General features: G+C 36.2%; 1 protein-coding gene across 2 annotated transcripts in view; it reads right to left on the reverse strand.

Annotated features, from left to right (window-relative positions):
* Window positions 1-12,790, reverse strand: part of CCDC141 (coiled-coil domain containing 141) — a 61,158-nt gene that overhangs the window by 43,702 nt on the left and 4,666 nt on the right. For both annotated transcript variants that reach the window (XM_058840443.1, XM_058840444.1), the window contains exons 2-5: window positions 11,430-11,662; window positions 9,869-9,991; window positions 2,933-3,124; window positions 1,225-1,333 (exon numbers count right to left, since the gene is read on the reverse strand). In XM_058840443.1, the coding sequence (XP_058696426.1) occupies window positions 1,225-1,333; window positions 2,933-3,124; window positions 9,869-9,991; window positions 11,430-11,531 (526 nt within the window). In that variant the 5' untranslated portion in view covers window positions 11,532-11,662. The remainder of the gene's footprint in view (window positions 1-1,224; window positions 1,334-2,932; window positions 3,125-9,868; window positions 9,992-11,429; window positions 11,663-12,790) is intronic.

Consider the following 12,790-nt stretch of genomic DNA (forward strand, 5'->3'; position numbering starts at 1 on the left):
CCTCTTAGTGACAAATCTTTGTTCCAGCTCCCTAAAGTCATATAGTTTAGTTTCCATGAGCTCACTGCAACAAGCCTGTCCATTTCACTTTTTCCCTTCAGAAAAGTGGGATTAATCAGAAATGTTTCATTTCAGTCCATCCAAAATTGAGCACACATAGAAATGGGTAAGCAAATATGTTTCATAAGTTTTCACCTTTTTCATTCCATTTTTGTTTTGGTTTTTTTGTTTTTGTTTTGGTTTTTTTTAATTCCAGAGTGATAAACATTTGTGATCACATACTGCTCAGGGTTGTATTTTCAGCCACATTTCTTTGAAGTGGGTAGATAGTATAATTCTTACAGAAAACACTGTTTTTATCAAATAGCTCAATATCAGCTTTCAAAATTTTTATTTTACTTTAGGGCAGAATAAGAATTCAATAAGTTTCAGCCATTTTCCCCCATCTGAGGAAAGGCTTATTGCCACCAAAGCAGTCGTTCTCTGGCAATTCATTTAATCTGATCCTTACTGTCATAGACTGTCTTCTCAGCAGTAAATTGCTGCCAGATTCTTCAAGTTTAAATTGGTATGCAGTGATCACTTTGCTCCCATGAAGATCAGTTTGGAAGACCCAAAACCCATATTAGAGTTATCTAAATTGGATTCTCTATTCAGCCTGCCAGGAAGAATACCTAATGTTCAAGGTAGCTAAAAATATTTTAGCTAGTGCTCCACTGGTGAATAATAAAGTCTAATTGATTTTCTGCCAAGTGTTAGTAATCATATAACAAAATTTGATTAAAATGACAAAGATGGAGTTTTAAGACTTTTAAAAAATGCAGAATCATATGGAATTTTAAAGGTGTCTGAAGTAGCCACACAATGAGATTTGTTCCAAAAATGTTTTTCTCATTTTGGTTTGAATGTGCCACAATATGGTAGAAGGTGCTCCACATGAAAGCTTGAATAAAGAAAAAGAATTCACGTGGAAGAAACTTTATGGGCAAAGGTATGTGCAAAAAAGTTGTTGAAGGGGAGGTGCAAGGGCTAGCTTGAAACCATGAGTCTCACATCTTTCAGCAAGTCTGCTAAAATCTATCTCACCATTATATTTTTCCAAATAGAACATTTGCGTATTTGTTAAAAGATTTTTTTTTTTAAATATGCACAGAAAGAATAAAATGACTCCCTCAAGAAGTCAGTGCACAACCACATGCTCTCAGGAGTGGAATACCTTTGTACCTTTTGTATGATGCTCCTGCTGCAGAAGAAGTTCTCTTAAAGAGTCAATATTGTCAAACTCCTGAGCATTTTTCAGGAAATCTTCAACTTGGTCAATTTTGACAGCAAACTGCATTAAGAAAACAAAGGACAGGGAGAAGCACACTGTAATTTTGTTTTGTGCAACTACATCATAATTTCTGTGTTATTGTGAAAATTCAGAAAAATTGTAAATTCTTGGGGAAAGGCATTTTTAGTGACTACCAGATACAGATACTTTGTGGCCTCTATACACCTGAGCTGTTTTTTTTCTTTGAGGTACTGGTTGATTGAAGGATTTTAGTTGACACAATCTGTAATTACAGTTTGCCACTTTGTGAATCATCTTTCCTACACAGCCTTATGCCAAATCTGATTTCTTTGTACAATACAGATTATCAGGACACAATAATTAGTAGATTGTTGATCTCAGATTTAGGACAGTTAATAATCCCATGGTTGCTTCTGCAACTTACAGGTGGCACTGGCATGCCATAGAAATAAAATTATCAGGGAGAATTATTAAACTCTTTGAGTTCCAGGATGTGGGGACAGTTGGCTACACAGAGTGGGCACAAACCTGCAGGGTATGGAATCCCTCTCTTCTTTATCTCCTTGTCTGTATCAGTGAATTAGGATAAGAGAGAAATGGGTAAACAGTGATCACAGAGTTGTTCTTTTGTGTCCATCTGTACATCAAAGTCTCAGGTAAAGGACTGTCAAATTAGACCAATGTTTGCTTTATGTATTTAGGCTTATGGATATTTTGGTGCAAAACCTTCACTGACCAGTGTTATAGATGGGTAATTCGATGGCTGGCTCTCACAATCAAGGGATTAATATCATGCTTACGTTAAGAGAAGTTTCATTGATGTATAGTTAGGTTATTGTGATTTGTTCTCCACATAGCCCCCTTTCCCCTCCCCCTTGTATTGTTGCCACTGGACAGCCATGGTAGCCTGGGCATTTGGGAGGAGGGCAGGCTTGTTACCAGGGGGCATGGCATGGCAACACCTCACCTCCAACTGAGTGGCAAGAAAGCAGTCTGCTCCGATGGACTGCGAAGAAGAGCTGACTGGCAGACTCTGGGAGCAGCCAGAGTTACCTGATGCAACCCCTGGGGGAATAAAAAGGGGAGCAGCCATTCTGTGAGGGAGCATGTGGTGGTTTAGTTCCACACTCCCAGTGCTGCTCTTTCACCTTATTCAGTCCTTTCGTTGTATTTTGTTAAGGTTTAATGAACCTTTGAAATTTTAAAAATGAGTGTCGTTTCTCACACCAATCACGAGTGTGCATTAATGAAAGCACCTGAGAATAAGTTCTTTCAATGCCAAGTAATTTTAAACATAAGGAATGAAAGGTATTCTGCAGAATGTCCATAGCCACTGAAATACATATTTTAGGGTTTGGTCCATTTCCACTTTTCACTGGCATTTTCTGTCAAGTACAAATTTGGGAGACATCATGACTAAAATATTTCTTAAAGTCTACATGGTTTTTTGTTCAGCTTCATTGTGTACTCTCCAAAAGGTGGAAAAGGAAGGATGCATCCCAAGATTTTAATCTGATTGTTTGCCTCAACCTTTAGGAATACAATGAACAATATAAAACACATTGAAATTACAGTGGTCAGAGTACCTGTAAGATGAGGGTGGCTTCAAATTAACACATATTTGATTTAAATACAAACCTGCAGAGCGCTTTCAAAGAACACTGAAGTAAGTTCCAGAAGTGCCTGTCGCTTTTCTAACGTAATGATAAGGGCATCCCATGCATCCCCAAGGGTCTCTGCCATGGCATCATAAACCTGACTCTTTTCTTTGTTCTCCTCTGCAACCTTGTCTGCTTCATGCAGCAGGTCCCACACCTTGTCTTCCAAAGCCTGAGAAGTAAAGATACCAAACCAAACCAAATATAAGAAATCTGTATACAAAGTCCAAAACACTGTACTGATACTGGTGTCAGGATATTTTTACAGTGAGTCTGTACAGGAGCCACAAATCTCCTACTCCTTCTTTATTTCCAGTTTCTAGTGATAGGAGTGTGGCTGTCTCTACGTGTTTTATAGCAAGCTTCTGAGTTTCATCTGCACTTAAGAGGCAATAGTTTTATAAAATTCACATACAAACAAGAGTTAAGAGAATTTATCATGTTATCTCTAATATTTACACTCCAATGTTTTTAGATTTCCATAAACACAGATCTGTCTTCCTTAAAGTGGTAGCGATGCAGATATTTTGATTCCTCTTTCATATGTCATCATATTACATTACTGGGCATTAGAAGTTTTAGAAATTTGTGAGGTAATTTAATCATAAGTTTCTGATGACTACAGGGCAATCCAGACAAGTGTGGTTTGAACATAAGCACATATTCTCCAAAAAAGCACACCTAAGTTATGTAATGTTTCAAGTTCAGGTTGCTGCATTGCTCAAGCTGGCCAACAAATAATAATGCTCTATTGTCAAAATAATTCTTCTGTGTTCCATTCCTTTTATTAATCTCACCACAAGGAAGATAACTGCTGGTCCATTTCCAGCTTATGTTACAAATCTTTAGTGTGTCAGAAAAATTGATAGCATTTGTTCTGTGCTCTTCCCAACCCCCATCTTGGGTTTTATTATGAGCACGAATTAATAAAGCATCACTTTTTTTTGTTATTAGAGGTGCTACCAAATTAATATGTAATGTGAAATTTTTATTAGGCAATTTAAAAGGCCACTCATATACTACTGGATAAAAAGTTGATAAAGTAAATCACTCTAAGGGAAGTCTTTATGATGTTTCTTTCTTGATGAGACATAAAATTGTTACATGCACAACAACTCTGTAAAAGTAGTGGCACTCATTAATTATCCAACGTGAGATATTATTAACATTCTAGGCCGGCTCTGTAAAATATAACAGGAATTAAATGAATATACGAGATATTGATAATCTCTTTACTAACTCAGCATCTTAATTAATGAGAAGCATTATAGTCATGACAATGCTGATATTAAAACAAAAGAGGTAAAATATTATCAGAATTTTACACCCAAACTGCTTGTCACTAGATGGTTAAATTTACCAAATTGATCAGACCACTTTTACTGCTGATCTGAATACACTGTAGAAAAGCAGGTGACATCTGAAGCAGTTCCACTTGGAATTTCTTGGCAAAGACTAGCTTTTTAAAAAGATAACCATTTTATATTTTTAAATAAAACTAGGTATGCTTTTATCCTAATATTACATGTGCTTCAACATATTTAAAAGACGTTTCAAATGCTAAATCTTGTCTAACTACTCAAGATGAATGCTACACAAATGGTACCAGACCCAGAAGCATATTTTCTTCTTTTAGAAGCCCTTTTTCTGACCAGGTTGTTAATTACCATTTATCCCTGACAAGTAGGCTCTGTTTTCTAGTAACTGATTAGCTGTGAGGCGCAGCTAATCCCTAAGACACAGAGAAAACTGAGATAGTTTTCGAAGATTATCAGTCATGCTTCCTGCATCTTTTAAAATTCAGTTACTATGAGATTAATTCAAATCCAACCAAAGAAAATTAGAAGGTTAAAGCAAACAAAGTTACAAAAAAAGAAAAAGAATTATACAACTGTTCATGTGTAATAGTCTTTTAATATTTAGAACTGATTAATGGAAGTTTTCAAATACAGACTTAATTTTTTCTTTAGCATGGATTGAATATGGTTCACTCATTTAAAATGCATGTGTATTTGATTGCCTTCAAATAATAGTTCCTGTAATGGTACAAAAAAAACCAATATAGTGTAACAAGAGTTGTCATGTTGTCTGTTTCCTCAGCAACAGAAAGAGTTACTTTTTGAGAAGACAGACTAAAAAATACATAAATATTTTACAGGAAACTACTCTTTGTCTGAGGAACAGTTCAATTGCCTAAGATGGTCAGAGTGATATTAAGTTTTTATTGTCATGAGTTTAAAATTATGCTTTGCACAATTGTCAAAGCCACTAGTTACTGTGAACTTTTAAAAAATTATCTTCAACTATGTTTCTATATACTACATATGTGAATAGTTTGTTTTAAATGAAGTAGACTGAAGTTTTCTACTTTTTATCTTTGAAATATAAGTTTTTTATCAACACAGTCAAGGAATAATTTGGGCAGGACTCTTCGGGTCATCTATCTAACCCCTTTCTCTAGTTACTCAAGGACTTAGCCCATGAAGTCTTAAATACCCCTGACAATGGAAAATCCAGAGCTTTTCTGCACAACCTGTTCTAGAATGAATTGATTTTCATGGTCAAAATTTTCTTTCCCTAATATCCAATTGGTATTTCCCTTTTTCCAACTTGTGTCTCTTGGTCTAGAGGCAAACTTAGTAAGAGAAAAAAAACGTATTTCCATAAAGAAAAAAAAAAATTACTTATGGAAATCAAAATATTGCACAGAAATAATTTTAATGAAGAAGAATAATTTTTATGAGGTTTTCATCAATTGAGTGAACTTAACAGAGCTTTCCAGTAAAGACTTAAAATTATCTCAAACACTTTTGGAATCTCATGTTTCATTCCCTGTGAACATAAAAAGGAAAAAAAATAGAAGACTTTGGACTCTGAGAAGCTGGAATGAAGCTTGACAATAGAAGGAATGTCCAGCATGTAGTCAAAAAGGAGCTCGTGCAAACATGCAACTTCTGCTGCCGTCAGTAAAACCATGTCAGAAGAGCATTGCTCTAAAAACAACAGACCAATCTCAATTCCTATTAAATATCTATGATAAGTCTAATTCTGCCCTACCAGAAGAAGAGCTCTGGTAGCTTAAAGGGAGCAATGCTGTGGTTCAGAGGGACAGAGGGGATGCTGGGTGGCTGCAATCCCAGGCCTGCAGCAGGAATGCTTTGCTGCCTGGTGATGCAGCTGCTGCACAGCCACACCTCTCCCCCCACTCCTTCTCGGGGTACATTTGCCTCTGGTATTGCAGCAAAGACAGAAAAGTATTTTAGGTAAGTTGTGTTGGATAGTATAGCTCTTGTATTAATTTGTTCACAGTCCATTATTTGGGTACTTTTCCTTCTGTTAAAAGAGCAAGGAATGAGAGGGGGAAATGATCTTTTGCCTTTCCTGAGTTGTTGTACACTGACTACATAACTCGGAATTTTCAGAGGTGTGAACTACCCTCCCATTCTCTTAGCACTGAGATGCTGCTAAAATTAACCTTTAGTTGGTGCTAAAAGGCTATGCTGAGATTATAAAGCACAGTTGTTAACTTGAAAATAGAAAATAGTCATAAAGCTACTTCAAGACAAATACTATTTTGGTGGGAATTTTGCTCATACAAATATTGAAAATGATGAGTGAGCTGAACTAACACTGAAGAAAAGATATTTATTACATTTTAACTTTTCCTCTTTTGTTTTCGTTCAAATCACTTGCAAAAAATCAGCTCTGGTTTGATACAAATGCAGATGACCTTTGCTGCTAACTGTACTGTTGGAGACCTCAACAACTAATTGCCAATAATTCAGAAAATACTAACAAATAATTTCTTCTGTAACAAAATTACTGGAAAATAAGCATTTTGAAAACATTTTTGTTTGAAATAACTTAAAGGCTTATTTAAAAGATATCAAATGCAAAAAATGAGTGTATTATATGAGTGTTTTTTGAAGAATGTAATTTTCTAATTTTTTTCTCTTGGCTATTAGCATATAAATTCATGTTTTGCAATTTGTCCCTTGTGAATTAAAGTAAATAAAACAATTAGGAGCAATCCTCAGGTTCATGAGCCAAATTAGTAGTGATGATGATTTTAAACTTAAGTTTATGGGCTAGATTCACTTCATTTTTGTGGCTGCTCTGCCACAGTCTCTCTAATGATAAAAACCAGAACTTTGGAAGCAAGCCAAGAATGCCTCACGGGGAATTTTAACATTGTTATGGACACACACACTCTCTTTCTTTCTTTTTCCCCTCCCCCTCCCAGATGATCTAGCAAGTTTTGATATTGAGAGACCCAAGCACTCAGAAATATCTCCAAGTAGCACTTCTGTTGGAAATAACAGGATAATGGCAGAGGAACATCTCAGCAGAGTGCAATCTGTATCATTTCACCTCCTGGAAGTTTTGTCCCAGGTTTTATAGGTTTGATTCTTCTCATTTTTCTTTCTAAATTGTGAAGAATGAGACATCCAAATGTACATATACATTTTTTCAGGACATAAAAACTGCTGAAAGTTACCTAATGAAGGGTGAGTCAGATATGGGGAAAGAGACTTGCATGAAATCTCAGAAACTGATGGTTTCAACAATGCTGGTATGGTCTGATTCAGCAAAACAGAAACAGAATATATTAGCTTAGAACCAGATGATATTAGATAAAACTACTGAGGGGACTTTTAGCTGGATGTAAACATTGTATGTATATTCTCTGTTTAGTCTCAGTTATAATCTTTCCTGTTCAACATTTATTCTTTCAGCTCTATTAATAATAACACATCTGTTTCCTAATCCATAAACATTTGAAGTGGGGCCCTTTTCGAAAGTTGTATTCTGCTTTTTATTTAAGTAGTAGGGTGTTCCCAGTTCCTCAATTTAATGGAACAAATGTAAATCAGTAATGAATATGGTAGAGTATATTCTATCAAAGCAAAGTATTGTGGATATGTTTTTCCCTATGGCCCTGAAGATCACACGCCAATTTTTATCACTATAATTTGAACATTAAAAGAACTTTAAAAATGTTCTAGAAATTATTGTTTTCTCTTTCAACAAGTCTATTCCAATTATTGTTTAAAGTACCATCTGCCTTACTAAGTGTCCAACTGTTTGTTTGGGCTTTTTTAACCCAGTTAGCATTGCCAAGTCAAAACTGAAATACTGAGCTGGATTACATTCCTTTTCCTCTAGCATCAGAGGTACTGTAAACTGATCACTGTGCCAGGTTTTGTCCTTCCTTACACCTGTGAATCTTCAACATATTAAGCTGACAAAAGAAATTGGCCTGAATATTTGGATTATAACTTGCAATTAATATACTGGGATGAGAATAATGAAGTTAAAAAGCAAAGGGGTGATCAAAACCTGGAACAAATTTGATAAAGAACATGGGATAATGCCAGAATGAACAACTATTTCATAAATTATCTACAAAAAGTCAATAGGTTCATCTCTACTGATTCTGAAGATGTATTTAGTATGAATCATCTAACTCTTGCCTTAAGCAGGACTAGTTTAGTGATTGAATCATTACTCATTAAAGAGTTTTTCCCTGACCTGCACAAAAGTTTAATTTTGAATTGAATTAGTCTAATCAGCAAAGCTGAGCATGTGCTTATCAAGTATGGGTGTTTGTCGGGATTTATTTTCCTTTTTCTTTTGTAATAATAAAAAATAAATGGAGAAACAATTGCCCATCTTCACACAGCTTAGGTATAATTCATTATCAAATACTAAGGGGAAAATAATTACTATAAACAATATTTTAAAAACTGAGAATCCATCTTGGAAAAACTTTTTACGAGTGGATTTAGTGATTTTAGACTAAGTAATTACTGACAGGTGTTAACAGCTTACCATAGGTCACAAATGGTCATGGCTGAAAAATGCACAGCCAGGAAGAATTACAACATTGCAGTCCCTTATTAGCACAGCTCATATTATTGAGGAAAAAGTAGTCATTTTGAACTTAATTCTTTTACAGACTATTCATTAATTAATTCCAAATTTTGCAAGGACCACAGGCATAAAACAGAAAATAATTGTATTTGAATTGCTCAAACAGGATACAGCAACTTGTTCCAAGAACTCCCAAATGTTGGATTAGTGACCATAAAGATGAGGCACTTGCATACAAAAGGAAAGTAAAACCACCTCTCTAGGATTTGGGTATTTTGGTTGGTTTTGGGTGTTTGGTGGGTTTTTTCCATAATTCTATTCCTCATACTCTTCAAAATCCCCATAAAGCAGTGTATTGGCTACATTCTCTATGTACTCTATTGAATTACCTCACACTCACTGGGTATTTTTAATGACTGGGGAAGCACATAGTCATTGGTATTAAATCAAATTCTTGATCCTGTCCAAATCATGTTTGTTCTTTCAGATTTCATGTTTATGTAATCTCCCTAAATATTAAATAGACAAGCTATTATTCATAGCTTCAAAGATGTTAGAGGAATTTATTTGTCTACATATAAAAAGTCAAACTACCCTATTAGAATATTAAAACAAGACTTCTTTTTAGGTGACTCCAGACTTCTCTCAGTGTCAAACATCCACATTTAAAATTATTCAGTTCTTTCATGCAAGCCTGCCCAAATGCCACCATTCCTATAATCTGCACTCAGGAATGCCAAAATCTGATTTTAGGGCTGTTACTTAACTAAAATATTCCTAGATTAAGACAAACTGTTTTAATCTTACAGTATCATCCCCAATGCAATTTACATAAATTAAGATTCAATTAAAGTATTTGTGGAATATTTACTTCAGACTTACTGAATTCAGACTAATAATTCAGACTGCTGAATATATTTTTTTTCTGTGTGGAGTTTAACCTGATCACCATACAGCAATAGGAGGCACAGGCAGCTACATCAGCTGTTGTACCTGAACTGTAAAGATCTGAGGAATTTCTTATGGTCTTATCACACCTTACCTTCAGCTTGGACAGGAGGAATTCATGATCTTGAAGTAGTTTTTTAGTCTCATCTTGATTGCTGCCAATTTCTAATATATTTGGTGTTGATTCAGCTAGCTGAAGCTTCACCCATTTTCCACACTGTAATAAGGAAACAATTACAGCCTTCAGAACACAAGGTTTCCTTCATTTATTTACTCACAGACTCTCAGCTCACACACACTTTCCATGGTCCTAGAAGCACAGGGACCATACACACAACAGTCACAGAGAATACAGTATAAACTTCATTTGAAACAGGCAACAAAATCCCAGACTAGCGTTTTCCAGAAGGTGTTCCAATATTGATTTTTCCCATGAAGAGTAAAATTATTGCAATGAGACAAAAAGTTTTCTCTTACTCATCTCCCCTTCCAGCTGAAGATGACACAGGTAGTTAAGTGAATTTGGTGGGTGAGTGGGGCAAGCAGAAGTACCAAATATATTACAGCAGATGCAAAAACCATGAACTCAGATCCTATTTCTACCACATGGGTCCAGTGTAGCTCTGTACCGAATACATGGAACAAGACATTGCACAAGTAGCAGCAGGGACACTTAGCAGCCTTTGGAACAGGAGCCAAAGGATTCTGATAAGGACCGAAGCTGTGTTGTCACTGGAAACTAGCATGGTTCCACACCACAGAGAGGAAAAGTAAATGACTTCACCCTCAGCTTGAGTTTCCTTGCAATGAAATTACTCCCCTGCAATAGCAGACCACCTCACAGGAAGGGTGAAAACTGACCGCAAAAAATCCTTCCCACAACTGAGGTAAACCATCCTGAATAATTACCTAAATTAGGTGACAACTCAACTCATTATCACCTTGTTCTGCGTTACAAACTAATGGCTGAGGCTAGCACATATTCCAGGTTGCCTGGAGAATGAAAAATCAAACTGCCAATAAATTCCAGCTGGGATTCATTACTGGCATCCAGATTTATTCCCAATGTTGAATTTTACGCCAACTGAAGGTGTGGATTCCAGCTCACAAAACAGGCCTTTCAGTGCTTATAAGCACAACTGTCTGCACACAAGGGCTTTACTGAGAATGTGGGACTGTGGATTCAGAGCTTCCAAAAATATTAAGTTTAGACCTTCCCCCCCCCCCCCCCCCCCCGAAAATACCTCATCTGTGCAGTTTATAAAGTCACTTGTTGTGCAAAGTTATTGCTGAGTACAAGTTAAAATAACTTAAGGAGGCTTAACTACAATCATCATGCTTTAAACACATTTTTATGCCACTCTTCATTTGACTCTTTTTAAAAAGTAAGAGGAATTTCTTCCCTCTAAGACCCTACACATTTTGACCAAGTTATTTATCCTACTTGAAAAAAACCCTCCAGCAACCCAAAAGCCACCAGGAGTAACTGAGAACAGAAACAAGTGTTAACTTCCAAGTGTGTTAGGTATTGACTAGTGAGATGGCCTTGTGTTATCATTTTATGCTAGCTACTCCTACCCAGAGTATCTGGAAGGAGTGTTAATCACGGAGTAGCAGAAAGACAAGAGCAGACATGCCAGCAGTTGCTGCCTTACCTTAAGCACAGCTATAACAATGCTGGCATCCCCAGCCTGCACAGCAACTGAACTGACTGTGGTTGTAGAAGGCTCCTGCTCCGAGCTGGCTTCATCTGACATGGTGTTTCACAGTGGGACTGCACACATCAGAGCAGACTCCAGACGCTCTCTCAGGGTCCACTGCTCATTTCAGACAGCACCAGAGTCGCCTGGATTCATTCAGTGAAACTGCTCAGCTAACACTGATTAGTCTGCCAAAAGGAAAGAACAGGAGGTTAAAAATAGACAACTCCACTGAGTTTATCATTCTTGAGAGAGATTTGACACACCCCTAGTTTGGTAGCATTAAGCTGCCTGTTCTTTTTTGTCACCATCTGAAGTGTGAAGGGCCTCGTCCATGGACATCACCTGACACCAGCTAACCAAATCAAAAAGAGTCCTCAAATTGAAACAGCTAGAAAAAAATTACCACTGATTCTATACTGACAAACCCAGTGTTACCAGGTTTCAAACATGCAACTACATTTTCACATTACACCAGTAAAACACTTTCTCAGTTACTAGTTACTGAATATATATGTTCAACACGATTCTTCTGCTGAATCAAAGTCTTTAAACAGGATAAGCATGTGTATACAAGTCAAATGCTAAATCAAAACATGAGATTTTAAATCCAAGAACACTTAAAGGTATAGCGACCATAACAATCAGAGGAGGAAACCAAGTACCTTGAACTCTTAAGGAATATTTAATTCCTAAGATTAAGATAATTTACCTGCTTTTCAATTTAATCTTAAATTGTTTCTAGAGTCTTCATTTTGTTCTAAAGGAGCATAAGACCTCTCTAAAAGCTGCTTAAGTTTTTCATTTAGTATGGGGAATTATTAGACACGTTTAGATTACAATACTGGTCTGACATATTCATTTTCTTGCCATTAGTCCAAAGCATGCCACAAGTAGCCCACACTATGTGACAGCAGCTGCTGGGTTTCCTTCCACAGAACAGCTGAGAAAGTGACACTGGTGTTTAGGCTCTGGAAAAACAATTCCACCCAAGAAAATACATGCATAAGTCTCCCCTAAGCATCTGCTTGATTTGTTTAAAAATATGTAACAATTAAATATCTTTTTATATAAACTAGATTTCTAATTACATACAAAGACACGCACACCTGCAATGGAACCAAGACCTGGAAGCAAATTCTAAAATAGTCTGGATTAGAAGAAATTTAAGGTAGTTACAGGAAATTCCAATTTATGTATCAAGGTGGGATTTTTCTTTTTTGTTCATTCACTTCTTCCCCCTCCAATTATTGGCAGATTATAATCTTAATCTGAGCACCTCCTTCAAACCATAGGTTTCAAACAGAATAAGAAGA

This window comes from Poecile atricapillus, chromosome 5, assembly GCF_030490865.1.
Source record: "Poecile atricapillus isolate bPoeAtr1 chromosome 5, bPoeAtr1.hap1, whole genome shotgun sequence".
NCBI classification, from domain to species: Eukaryota; Metazoa; Chordata; class Aves; order Passeriformes; family Paridae; genus Poecile; species Poecile atricapillus.